Source organism: Heloderma suspectum, chromosome 2 (genome assembly GCF_057233095.1).
Source record: "Heloderma suspectum isolate Gila_16-S chromosome 2, 16-S_ref, whole genome shotgun sequence".
Lineage (NCBI taxonomy): Eukaryota > Metazoa > Chordata > Lepidosauria > Squamata > Helodermatidae > Heloderma > Heloderma suspectum.
Genome location: NC_139459.1, coordinates 407,153,741 through 407,167,883, shown reverse-complemented (window position 1 = coordinate 407,167,883; position 14,143 = coordinate 407,153,741). Strand labels below are relative to the sequence as shown.

Genomic DNA, 14,143 nt, shown 5'->3' with positions numbered 1-14,143 from the left:
CAAAGCATCTGAAGGTGCCAGGTGGGGAGGGCTGCTCTGAGGGGAGGGGGCTTTGCTGGTCTTTGATTCTTTGAAGAAGGGGGGTGCCTGGGTGCAGCTGTGGTGAAACGGAGCAATCCGCCTCTACGCTAGGGAGTAACTCAGTGAAGAAAGCTTTTCTGTGTGTGTGTGTGGGGGGGGTGTCAGGACCTCCCCAGAGATGCCCCCTCTTCCAGCTCCCGCGAGGGGCTGTGGCCTGGTGGTCAGGGGTGGGGCTGCCCCCTTCCCTCTTCCTCCCCACCTGCAGTAGGGCGGCTTTCACAGCCAGTGGCCTCCTTTCCCCGTTCATAATATCAGTAGCCCCGTTTCCCTCACAGTAGTGGAGCGACCCGTCTATACGTAGTGCGCGATCAAGACGGCACAGAGCGGAAGCAGAGAGGCGGCCAGCCGCGGTTACGCAGTGGCGACACCTGCAGCCTCTCAGTCGCGCAGCATCTGCGGGGTTGATAGCGCTCCCTTCGAGGAGCGGGACGCCGCCCATCCAGCCGCAGAGTGAGGCGGAGCAGACTGCTGTCTGTCCTGTGAAAGGCGGGTTTCACGGCCGGGTTGACTCCACATTTTTTGCTTCTTGTGCTCCTGGCGGACCAAAGCCCATTTCGTGAAATCCGCATCAAGCGTGAAAGCGCTTCACATTCGCTGCCACGTAGTTCTGGCCCTGGAGTTGCAAACCCCAGGCAATGGAGATCCCTTTGAATTTTGTTTCTGTCTTCCCAGGTATTAGCTATCCCGCCCAATGTGTCCTCTGCAAATCTGATCAGCATTCCCTGCACCTCCTCCTCCAAGTCATTAATACAAATGTTGAAGAGCACTGGGCACCGGACTGAGCCCTGCGGTACCCCACTCCCCCGCACCAATTACCTGGGGAGGTAGTGGGCTCTCCCACACTCAGGGCATTCAAGGCGAGGCTGGACAGCCATCTGTCAGGGATGCTCTGAGTTGGATTCCTGCATTGAGCAGGGGGTTGGTCTCGATGGTCTTGTAGGCCCCTTCCAACCCTACTATTCTATGATTCTATGACTAGATGGACCCTTGGTCTGATCCAGAAGGGCTTTTCTTATGATTCTAAGAATCATAGACGTTTGTTTTTGTCACAAGATGCTCCTTTGTATTCAGCTCAGGCCTCAGGACAATAATGTAGCACTTGGGAAGAAAGATGCAGCCCAGTAACCCAGCACTAGAGGCCAAAATGGAGAAGACCTGTACGGCCACCATGTATTTCCCTTTCGTGCTCAGGTAGGTGGGCACAAAGGACACCCACACGCTGCAGAAGACCAGCATGCTGAAGGTGATCAGCTTGGCTTCATTGAAGGCCCCGGGCAGCTTCCGGGCTAGGAAAGCCACCGTGAAGCAGATGGCAGCCAGGAAGCCCATGTAGCCAAGGGCAGCATAGAACATGGTGACAGACCCTTCGCTGCACCGCAGGACGATCTCTCCAGGCTGGGAGTGCATGTCAGAGTCCGGGAATGGGGGAGAGAGGCCCAGCCAGATGGTGCAGATGACAACTTGGACAGTGGAACCAGAAATGACAATGGAGTTGGCCAGACTCTTCCCCAGCCACCCCCTCACCCTGTTCCCTGGCTTTGTGGCCAGGAAGGCCAGCACCACAGTGATCGTTTTGGCCAACAGTGAAGAGACGGCAACGGAGAAGATGATGCTGAAGGCTGTTTGTCGGAGGAGGCAGGTCGCTTTCCTTGGCCGGCCAATGAAGAGAAAGGAGGAGAAGAAGGAAAGCAGGAGGGAGACGAGGAGAATGTAGGAGAGGTCCCGGTTGTTGGCTTTGACTATTGGGGTTTCGAGAAATTTAATGAAGATTCCTAACACAAGGCCTGCGGTTAAGGACAGGAATAGGGCCAAGGAAGCCAGGATGATCCCCAGATACTCTTCGTAGGACAGGAAGGTTGCAACCTTGGGCATACATCCATCTCGGTCCTGGTTTGGATGCTGATCGCCGGAACACTTGGTGCAATGGCCTGAATCTGAAAGGCACAAGAGTCACATCTCCCTTCCGTCCTCAGCAGTCTCTGTGCTTTTACTTTCCATCCAGCTGTTGCTGGGGGGTGACACACGGCACGCCTCGATTTCACGCATGGCACAGGCAGGCCTGCTGGGCCTCCCCTTCTCCCACGTGAACACGCCACAGTTGGTGTTTCGTGTGTTTAAACATGTCTGTGGCATCTGTGCCAGTTCAGAGGTTCTCTGCAGTGACGTTCTCAGAATGTGGGCAACCCTGACTGACCTGTCTAACTACACATAATCCGATTCCTCTTAAAACCAGATACCATCGCAGGGCAAGATAAATCGCTTTATCTTGGATAGAGGACGTACACAGTTTGCATTTCCTTGAATCACAGTCTCGGACAAGATCCCACACTGGAGGCCTTCAAGACGAGGCTGGACAGCCATTTGTCAGGGATGCTCTGACTTGGATTCCTGCATTGAGCAGGGGTTTGGACTCGATGGCCTTGTAGGCCCCTTCCAGCCCTACTATTCTGTGATTCTATGATTCTATGATTTATCTTTTGTTCCTTTACTATAAAAACACCAGCATAACTGTACTGGATACAAGGCTTCTACATGCAGAGATTCCAACACCTTACACATTCAGCAACATCTTACCCCATATTTAATTGCAAGTAGAACTTGCTGACTATTTTGGGAGCCATCCCAGCTCAGAGAACTGTAGGATCCATGCCACTGACATGGATGTGCTTTGCGATCCCACTGTGATTTTGGATACTTGGACACAGATGAGTTCCATGCCTTGACTGGGATTGGGGGGCGAGGTGGGAATCCAATGTAACAGTTCAGCGGATCCATATTGAACTGTGCCTCATACCTATGTTTTTATACCATGGTGGTGCCACGAAGCCCCAAATCTGTGATTTCGGGGGTTCATTCCCTGGGCATGGATGTGTTTCCTGATTTGATTATAGCTCTCCGGATATCCCCTGAAAAAATCCAGTAGACCAGCTCCATGACGTGCCTTTTCTGTAGTTTTTATGGTTCAGTCTGTGGACACAGATGCAGTCTGTGATCTGGTGGAGGTGATCATGGAATCCCCACAGAAACCTGCGGGCTCCAAGATGGGCAGTGCTTCAGATCCAAAGCTGTGTTCCATAATGGCACCATGAGCATGGGACCTCTGGTTTTATGGTTTGATCTATGGCCATGGATGTGACATCTATGAAGTGACAGTGTTTTGGGGGGCATCCCATGCAAAAATCATGAGGGTCCATGAAGATCTGCACAACACATGCGTGATTTTGCGCCATGCATGTTTTTGTGCCGTGATGGCGCTGTGAAGTGGTGGATCCGTGAATTGTATTTATTCATTTACTGCATTGTACCACCCAATGGCCACAGCTCTCTGGGCCGTTTCATTGGGCAATCCATGGAGAAGGATGTGTTCTGTGATTTGATTGGGGTTTGGGACAGATCTTGTGTAAGAACCAAGGGGAACCGTGTGGATCCATGCCTCAGATCCACATCTTGTGCTGCATTGATGCCGAGTGGCAGATCCACGATTTTTGTGGTTCAGTCCCTTGAGGTGCATCTGCTCTGGGATGGGATGGTGATTTGGGGTATGTTTCCTACAAAAACCATGAGGATCCCGGAGGATCCATGCCTCGGATCCATGTTTCCATGCCGTGGAGGCACCAACGAGTGGCGAATCCAAAATTTTCTGGGTTCAGTCCCTGGAGGCAGATGTGCCCCATGATTTGACTGTGGTTCGGGAGATTTTCCCTGTACAAATCGTCAGCATCCATGAGTATTTGTGCCTCGGGTCCAACTTTTGCGCTGCAGCGACGCCCACAAGTGGCGGGTCTGTGCTTGCAGTGATGGCGTCCGTGGACGCACATAGAATAATAGGGTTGGAAGGGGCCTACAAGGCCATCGCTCTGCGACGTCCTGGTGCGTCAGCTCCAGTTGGTGGCCAGATGCAGGAGGCAGCCTGGCCCACACTGCAGGGCTTGCAGGATTAAGCCCTAGGCCAGCAGGTGCCCGCAGGGCCTCCAATGCAGACCGGCTGGGAGCCCCAGGAAGCCCTGTGAAAGGTCTCCTCGCCCCTCCAAGCTTTGCGACAGCAACACGGGTCTTCGTGGGGGCAGCAGCATGCTTCTGCCGCTTGTTCCTGGCCTCGCCACGCCTTGCTGTTCTTGACCCTCGCCTGTTCTCGACGGCGCCTCTGCCTCTGGCCCTGCGGCACCTTGCCAGTAGCTGACCGTAGCCGGCCGGACCCCGCTGTTCCCTCTGGCCCTGCCACACCTTGTCTGTGCCCGAGCCCTGCCCCCTCGGCACCCTGTTCTCGCCTCTGGCCCTCCTGCCGCTCGCCTGTGTCCGACCCTCAACGGGTGACCTTGGCTCTCGGCCCACCTGCCTCAGCCTTGGCCCCGGTGTCCTGCTCGAGGACGCCTGCCGCTCACATCCCGGACCTGGCCGGGTGGTCTGGGCTATTTCCCTGTAAGAATCGTGAGGACCCACGAAGATCCGTGCCCCGGACCCACGTTATTGCACTATGCTGGCGCCCGGTGGCAGATCTGTGGTTTTGCTGGCTCAGCCCGTGGGGGCAGACGTGCCCTGTGGCTGGACTGTGGTGGGGGGGTTCCCTTAGAAATCACATGAAACCACGAGGATCCATGCCTCGGACCCACGTCCTTGTGCTGCGGCAGCATCTGTTGGGACGGAACCTGTGCGCGGGGAGAGAGTTAGCAGCTCGGCAGAAGAGGAGCAGCCAGAGTGGGGGAGGCTTTTCCGCTGGCCGGTCAGCTGTGGGCAGGCGTGCTTCTCAGGTGGCCAGCTCCCAGACGGCCGGGCGCGACGCCGCATCCTCAGCCCCCGTGAGGAGCAGCGAGCGGGAGGAGGAGGGCTGGAGGGCTGCGACCTGAGGGACGCCAGGCGAGACGCAGAGCCACGGGGAGACGTCGGGCCGGAGCGGAGCCCTTCGGACCGGTTAGCGAGGCGTGTGAGGCGACGCAGGGGAGCGGCAGGCGCGGGGCGGGACCTCCCTCTCTCAGCTGGCCGAGCCAGACAGCCGCCCTTCCCGACCGCGGGCAACTCTCGTTTCCCCCAGTTGAGCCCCCTGGAGGCATTCCTCTGCCGCCAGAGTCTTCGAGGGTTTGCTTCTGGCTCAACAACACGGCAGGCGAGAAGGATCGTGGAATGGTGGTCGATCACACGCTGAATAGGAGCCAACACTGTGATGTGGCTGCCGCAAAGGCACATGCTTTTTGGGCCGCAGTAATAGAAGCACAGCTTCCAAATCCCGGAAGGACTAGTTCCCCTCCACTCAGCACTGGCTAGGCCTCACCTGGAGTACTGGTCTTATAGGCCCCTTCCATCCCTACTGTTCTATGCTTCTACGAGGCAGCTGTTTTCTGTGTTTTGAGTGTGGTTTGGGGGTGCTCCCTTAGAAATCATATGAAGTCCTGAGGATCCGTCTTTGATTTCATAATCTGGCTTTTAATTTCTTCCCGATTCAAAGTGCGGGAGACACATGTATGCTGGTGGTGCTGATCCCTGCCCCATCCACTGCGTCCCCCCCCCGGTCCAACTCCAGTTCTTGTGAGACACCTTGTGAAACACATCACAGCCGGTGCAATAAAGGATCCGCGTTTAGAAATGGCGTGAAGAAAACCTTCACAGGACTTGTCGTTTCCTTCAGACTCACCCACCTTCCTGGGCGGAGATGGTCCCTTCCGCGCAGGGGATACAGTCGTAGCAGCAAACGGGCCTTCCTTCCTGAACCGCCTTGAGGGATCCGGGGCGACAGCTTTCCACGCACCGGGAATGCGGCACCGTCTAAGCACAGAAGCAAGGACCATCGAGGAAAAAACGTTAGGGCCAATTTACGTCGAGAAACTCGACAGAGTTGGAAAGGAGCCAGCAGGACCTCTGGGGTTTAACTTGAAGCCCATAACTAAGCTTAAAGACGGCAACTGCAGGAAGTGCCCCTCGCTTCCCAATCCCCCGCCCCGGCTTCTACTCCCCTTCCTCTCGGGTTTCCCTGGCGACAGAATTCAAGGGACCGGTCCTCTTCGGGTCCGTAAAGTGCCATGTACACTGGTGCTGAAATATTGTCAGCGCCAGGTAACCCGCAGCCTGTATTCACAGGCAGTCCTTCTGCCGCGCAGCTGGGAAGCAGAGGCGGGCAAAGGCTCCCCTCTGCGAGCTCCTGAAGAGCGGCTCCTGGTTGCTGCCCCCAGCGGCGTTCGACAGCCTGGCGCCCCGGAGTCTGTGGCCTTAGTAGAGGTGGAGGGATGGAGAGAAGAGCACTGAAAGGAAAGGCGTGATTCCCCCCACCTGGTTGAGCCACGTGGGCCAGAGAATGGCGTCCTGGTCGAGGGTGAACGTCAGGCCTGGGCGTCCCCGTCTTTCCATACCCCCAAATTTCACCCTGACGACGGACTTATTCGGAAACTTCACCCAGTTCACGATGTCAAAGTCGGCTGCCAGGTCCCCGTTCTCATCCAGATACACGCCGTCCATGGAGCGGTTGTAGAACTGGGGGTTTCTCAGGAAAGGGTGGAGTTGGAACGGCAGAGGGAACACCGGCATGGAGGAGACAAGACACCACGGTCGATGCCTCGGTTCTGCCCATGTCGCGCCCGGGTCTCGCCAGGCTCGGGGCTGGTTCAGACTCAAGTGGCTGGCTGTGTCTTCCATCATTTGCGGGGGACCTGATTTCATCCCCGAGCGCCCTTTGGCTGCCCTCTCGGAGTCTGGGGAGGCGAAGCCATCGGACACGCACAGCCAGCTCATACATACGGGTGATTCCTGGGTTGTCTGACCCAAGAATCGCCTCGGCCGGGCGAGAGTGAGCCAGGGAGTGGGTGACCCTGCCGCCTCCATGCGCGTGCTGCTTCCGCTCTCAGTCAGCCCCCTGAGTGGTTCTCGCAAGGTCCAGGCCTGATTATCGCCTGCAGCCCGGGCCTGGTCTTGCTCTCAGGCAGAGGGGGGCCGGTCAAGTCATGGGGCACATTGCGGACACCGTGAAAAGGCAGCAAGGCGTCGCGGATGTAACTGAGCCTGCCGTCCTGGGCACACTTACCCGGGAGTGTCTTTGATGGAGCTCGGTAGGGTTCGCCTTACACGGATTTGCCAGATACGTTATATTTCTAGTGTGGCCTTGGGAGAGACACTGAATGTCCTGCCTCAGGCATCAGATTGTGCAAGGTGAGTACAGAAATGCTCCCAGCACACAACTGTTACCTTCTTGACGTGCAGACAGCTACAAGAAACACCGCTCCGTATACAGCTGCCAACATCTCACCGCCGCCGTACAAATTCCTGATGTGATCACAGCTGGAATCCTGCATCCAGTTCTGGTCACTGCCCCTCAAAAAGGATATGGTAGCGCTGGAAGGAGTGCAGAAACGGGCCACCAAGACGATCAAGGGGCTGGAGCATCTCCCCTGTGCGGGAAGGCCACAACTGGGCCTGTTTAGCTTAGCAAAAAGGCGAGTGAGGGGAGATTATGCTGTAAATACGGAAGTTTAGCATGTGTGTAGTAACTGGAAACTGTGGAGGCCAATACTGTCTCCAGTTATTATGGGTTGGAGTTTAGACTCCACCCCTTCAGCTTGTGTTTGTGATTATTTCCCTTTCCTGTTTCGTTCAGTGTTAGCCCGTCCCTCAATAAACAGTCTCTTGTTGTTTGGGCCTCCAAGGGAGTACTCTGTCTCATGTATGTTACATAACTGAGCACTTAGCAATGCGCTTTGGAGAAAAATCTGAACGTTTTGCCTCAGACATCATGGAATTGTACTCGTTGATTTAAAATAAAATGTTCCCACTACAAAACTGTTATTGGTAAAAACATGCAAGGCGCACTTCTGCGCATGGCGGAAAATAATGGGTGCAAGTGCAGCTCGGCACGAGACGGGGCGTCACCAGAAAGATTAGGGCTCTCCACGCCTGTCCAACACTGCCAGGACAGGAGCCACCCAGACCCCCAGTGAAGGGTCCGGCGCGACACCCGTGGGCACTCCTGCAGACGGAAGGGGAGTGTCAGGGTGGAAACTGAGCCCCTAGAGCCTCAGAACAAAGGAGGCGCTCTGCTCGTTTGGCGCGCAAAGAACAGTTGCGTCCAGAGGACCCAAGGGAAAGAGGGAGGATCTCTCCCTAGCCCATAAGTTCAGGGTCTTCCTGTGGTTCTCCTTCAAACGGGGACCAACTGCCTTACCTGGAGCTTATGCTACTCTGCTATCTTTCCCCAGTGCTGTTCCTTGCTTAGTCGCTAGTGATTAATATCTGAAAGAGTCATAAAGGAATAAAGCCTTGGAAAGAATCCTTGTCATCTGTGTCCTCAGTTGGCTATTGGAGGGGACTGCAAGAAGCAGCTAGGGCACTCCAGACAGGGAGGGAGGGAGAGAGATGCCCCATCGGAGCCCGGGAGGCACCCATGTAGCTGCCCAGTCAGGTGGCCGGAGGGCTTGGAGAGAGGCACCGCTGTTCCCCCAGCCCAAGGGAGCTCCCGGGCAGAGTGCGGGTGGGTGGGGTCCTCCTCCGGGGGGGGGAGCACGAGGAGTGGGCCAAGGCAGCACAGAGGGGTCTGCCAGTGAGGGGCTCTGTTAAATCCAGCCTTTCCCCTCATTTGCTGATATTCTTGGGTTCTAAATCCAAGGCACTCAGGGTGGAAGTGGACAACGGACTGTCACAGTCAGCAGAGCTATCTGAGATGGGAAAGGGAATACCTTGAAAGGTTGTCACAGAGAGGAGGGCCAGGATCTCTTCTCGATCATCCCAGAGTGCAGGACATGGAAGAATGGGCTCAAGTGACAGGAAGCCAGATTCCGGCTGAACAGCAGGAAAAACCTCCTGACCATCAGAGCACTAGGACAATGGAACCAATTCCCTTGGGCGGTGGTGGGCTCTCCCACACTGGAGGCATCCAAGACGAGGCTGGACAGCCATCTGTCAGGGATGCTCTGACTTGGATTCCTGCATTGAGTAGGGGGCTGGACTCGATGGCCTTGTAGGCCCCTTCCAACCCTACTATTCTATGATTCCATGATTCTATGAATACCTGCCATGGCTGCAGCCTCTGCATGTCCAGCCTGCCTCCCCCCTCCACCGCCCTCCTCTGGGAGCTGGACGAAGAAGCGGCATCCAAGGCTTGGGCCACAGCCTGGATGGCGCTGTAAATGACGTGGTTGTCTAGGGACAGGAACCTCTCCAGGTCCTCCTGGGGCAGGAACTCCAGGTCCTCCTTCTCCCTGCATCTTGTCCAGCCTTTCACAGACCACGCACGCTTCGCGTATGAGCAGCTAAATGCCTTCGCCCCAAACTTTTTGATAGGAGAGAAAAGGGATCGAAAATCAGCGTATTTTGTCCGAGTCTTTGTCTGGATGAAGAAGGAAAAAAGACCATGGATGTGTTGGAAAGATACATCATGAATCAAGTCCAAGGTGATGTCCCACAAAGTAGTTGTGATCCAGACTTTCCCTACAACAGGTTTCATCAATGTTTTAATTACTTTTTGCATAACGTGTAATCCATTTAAGAAGGAACTCGTCTCTGCACAATAAACAAAAGCGTTGACTTGTCCCCAATTCTGCAATGAAGGTTTATAGAGCCTTGCTTGCTGTGTAGTCAGCCCTGGGATGGTTTGCGTGAAAGCAACACAAATACCGTTCCTGCTGAGCTCCGGCGTCAAGGTCTTCACGCATCTCTCTCCGTTGTCGGTGTCTGGAGCGATGAGACCTGTCATTGTCCACCTGAAATGCAGGAGCACTCTGACAATCCCTGGGTACTGGGTTCCTTCTTTGGGGACCGTCGGGTAGAAAAACGGGAACTGAGTTTGATCACTCAGAACGTGAGAAACAAAACCATAACTGACCTGACCCGATATTTGTTGGGAGACAAATTCTGCAAAACATGGCCCCTCCAGGAAATTCCTGACTTGTGTGGCGGATAACTTCCTCCTACAGAAAGTAGAGGAAGGAACTAGAGGATCGGCTATCCTTGACTTGATCCTAACCAACAGAGATGACTTAGTGGATAAAGTAGCAGTTACAGGAACTCTGGGGGAAAGCGACCATGTTGTACTTGAGTTCTTGGTTCTAAGGGAAGCAAAAGCCGAGTGTACTCAAACGCGTACCCTGGATTTTAGGAAAGCTGATTTTAATAAACTCAGAACAATGATCAGTAAGGTCCCATGGCAAGCAATGCTAGCGAGAAAAGGAGTCCAAGATGGGTGGGAACTTTTAAAAAAGGAAATTCTCAAGGCACAATCACAAACAATTCCAACAAGAAGAAAAGGTGGAAGACAACAGAAGAAGCCAATGTGGCTTCACAAAAAGCTTAGGGATGACCTGAAAACAAAAAAGGACACATATAGGAAGTGGAAAGAAGGCCAAGTAACAAAGGAAGAGTACAGGCAGGTAGCACAGAATTGCAGGGATGGCGTCAGGAAGGCTAAAGCGGACAACGAGGTGAGGTTAGCGAGGGATGCTAAAAACAACAAAAAGGGTTTCTTCAGCTACGTGCATAGTAAAAGGCAGAGGAAAGAAATGGTTGTTCAGCTATTAAATAAGGATGGCAAAATGATAACAGAGGACAAAGAAAAGGCAGAGGTGCTCAATTCCTACTTTGGCTCAGTCTTCTCCCAAAAGAGGGTCTATGACCCCCCTGGCAAAGGCGAAGTACAGGCTGAAGGGGCAGGATTGCAGCTTGAGATCGACAGGCATATGGTCAAGGAACACCTCATTACTTTGAATGAGTTCAAATCTCCAGGGCCAGATGAACTGCATCCTAGAGTCATAAAGGAACTGGCAGAAGAACTCTCAGAACCGCTGTCTATTCTCTTTGAGAAATCATGGAGGACCGGGGAAGTGCCAGATGACTGGAGGAGGGCTAACGTTGTCCCTATCTTCAAAAAGGGTAAAAAGGAGGAACCTGGGAACTACAGACCAGTCAGTCTGACATCAATCCCTGGGAAAATTCTGGAGCAGATGATAAAGGAATCCATCTGGAAGCACCTTGACAACAATGCCGTGATTACTCGAAGCCAACATGGATTTGTCAAAAACAAGTCCTGCCAGACAAATCTGATCTCATTTTTTGATCAAGTCACCTCCCTTGTAGACCGTGGGAATGCTGTAGACATCATATACCTCGACTTCAGCAAAGCTTTCGACAAAGTGCCCCATGATATCCTGATGAGCAAACTAGCTCGAAGTGGGCTAGATGAAACAACGATCCGGTGGATCCACAGTTGGCTACAGAATCGGACTCAAAGAGTGCTTATCAATGGGACCTTCTCAAGCTGGGGAGAGGTAACGAGTGGGGTACCGCAGGGCTCAGTCCTGGGCCCAGTGCTCTTCAATATTTTTATTAATGACTTGGAGGAGGAGGTGCAGGGAATGCTGATCAAATTTGCAGATGACACAAAATTGGGAGGGATAGCTAATACTTTGGAAGACAGAAACAAAATTCAAAGTGATCTGGATAGACTGGAGTGCTGGGCAGAAAACAACAGAATGGCATTTAATAGGGACAAATGCCAAGTTCTGCACCTAGGAAAAAGAAACCAAATGCACAGTTACAAGATGGGGGATACGTGGCTCAACCACACTATGAGCGAGAAGGATCTTGGAATTGTCGTCGATCACAAGCTGAATATGAGCCAACAATGTGATGTGGCTGCAAAAAAGGCAAATGCTATTTTGGGCTGCATTCATAGAAGCATCGCTTCCAAATCCCGGGAAGTACTAGTTCCCCTCTACTCAGCACTGGTTAGGCCTCATCTGGAGTACTGTGTCCAGTTCTGGGCACCACACTTTAAGAAGGATGCAGACAAACTGGAGAGGGTTCAAAGGAGGGCAACAAAGATGATCAGGGGACTGGAAACAAAGCCCTATGAAGAGAGACTGAAAGAACTGGGCATGTTTAGCCTTGAGAAGAGAAGACTGAGGGGAGATATGATAGCACTCTTCAAGTACTTGAAAGGTTGTCACAGAGAAGAAGGCCAGGATCTCTTCTCGATCATCCCAGAGTGCAGGACACGGAATAATGGGCTCAAGTTACAGGAAGCCAGATTCCGACTGAACATCAGGAAAAACTTCCTGAGTGTCAGAGCAATACGGCAATGGAACCAATTACCTGGGGAGGTGGTGGGCTCTCCCACACTGGAGGCCTTCAAGACGAGGCTGGACAGCCATTTGTCAGGGATGCTCTGACTTGGGTTCCTGCATTGAGCGGGGGGTTGGACTCGATGGCCTTGTAGGCCCCTTCCAACCCTACTATTCTATGATTCTATGACCAAGGAAGGAAGAGAATGTTAGATTGTTTTGCACTAAATTTCAATTCTCACCGGGCATTTCTGAAACCTGGCCAGATTACGTCTATTAACTGGCAGTTATTTATAGATGTTGCACAACAATGATGCGAGCATTGGGAAAAAGGCGGGATATAAATAAATATGACAACAATAACTCCTCCAAAATCAGGCCCAAATGTTGAAAAAGAAAAGTGGAGACTGGTTGTTCTCAGTACAATGACCATTTCTGGCACTCCCCAACGGCCGCCTGGTAGCGCCCATGGTCCGTCTTCCCCACCCTGGAGTAGCAGATAAGAAGGGTAGTATCGATTGAGTCAGTCCCCTAAGGGGTGAGGTGCTATAATGCTTTAGATCAAGCAAGTTGCATAGATGTGCAAATGCCTTTAATGTACTCTGTAACTTCGTTTTTGCTTTTAGAGAAAATACCTGCATTTGTGGCTATTGTTCCTGCCACGTGAGAGTGTGAGCTTTCTACTCCTCTTAGTCATCAGTGCCTGTGCTTCGGGTGTGCTGGACGGATTGTCCTATATGCCACCCCAAAGCTGCAGTAGCAGCAGCCTCCCTTGTACCAAGATCAAGATGCAGTGACTGTGTGTGACTGGCAGTGGAGAGTGAGGGTTGGCTGAGGATCATCTGGAATATTCTGATCACTCTGGAGGGGACCCCACAGGAGAATGAGATTCAGCCTGCAAACACCCTCTTCACCTGTGGGATTTTGTGGATGCCCAGCATGGTTGAAATCTGGATGGCGATGTCAGAGTCGGCCCCTTCCAGAACAGCCAGCGGCGGATTCCGTCTTCCACAGCTGTAGTTGGGAACATTCGCCTGGCCAGGAGAGAGCAGGTCTAGCAAAGCGTCAGAGGTCATTCTTGCCTCAAAATAGTCGTCATGGATGTTGTAGCCCAGGGTGATGTTGGGTAAGAACCTGGGATTCTGGTTGATCTCCTGAACTGCAATCAAGAAGGACAGGATCTTCCAGTATTCTGTGCCTGCTCTAAAAACAAAAAAGCAGAAAAAGTGTCACATAAAGAAACAAAAAAATCCAGTTGTTGCTTCTTTGACATCTGTATCTCTGTGTTATGCTTCTAGAACTTTCCTCATGCTAACACTGATCCCGATCCAAAGCCAGAAGCACGATAGCCAATCCCCACTTCATGGCTGGTGTGGTTCTGTGGGCAAGAGAAGGTAGCCGACTTCCGGGGACAAGAGCCACGATCCATTTTTTAAAAACATCCGGGGCAGCTGAGTGTTCCAGTGCTGGAATTAGGCATGTGCAACCCTTGGACCCGAGAGAGAACTCGGGACCCACCGGGGGGGGGGATTCAGGTCCATTCAACAGCTGGGCATTGCTCTAAGGCAGCCTTGCTCAACCTGGTGCCCTCCAGCTGCTTCAGACTACAACTCCCAGCATTCCTGGCCATCGGCCAACGCGGAAGTCTGAAGCATCTGAAGGCGCCAGGTGGGGAGGGCTGCTCTGAGGGGAGGGGGCTTTGCTGGTCTTTGATTCTTTGAAGAAGGGGGGTGCCTGGGTGCAGCTGTGGTGAAACGGAGCAATCCGCAGCTACGCTAGGGAGTAACTCAGTGAAGAAAGCTTTTCTGTGTGTGTGGGGGGGGAGCTGTCAGGACCTCCCCAGAGATGCCCCCTCTTCCAGCACCCGCGAGGGGCTGTGGCCTGGTGGTCAGGGGTGGGGCTGCCCCCTTCCCTCTTCCTCCCCACCTGCAGTAGGGCGGCTTTCACAGCCAGTGGCCTCCTTTCCCCGTTCATAATATCAGTAGCCCCATTTCCCTCACAGTAGTGGAGGGGCCCGTCTATACGTAGTGCGC

General features: G+C 53.3%; 1 protein-coding gene across 1 annotated transcript; it reads right to left on the bottom strand.

Moving 5' to 3' along the window:
• Nucleotides 1–1,101: 1,101 nt before the first annotated feature.
• LOC146356783 (vomeronasal type-2 receptor 26-like) lies at nt 1,102–13,315 on the bottom strand (the record flags this gene model as incomplete). The annotated part of the gene is made up of 3 exons (XM_084830296.1): nt 1,102–2,015; nt 5,712–5,838; nt 13,025–13,315. Coding segments are annotated over 3 exons (1,332 nt in total), but the record flags the coding sequence as incomplete, so codon positions are not given.
• Nucleotides 13,316–14,143: the final 828 nt, after the last annotated feature.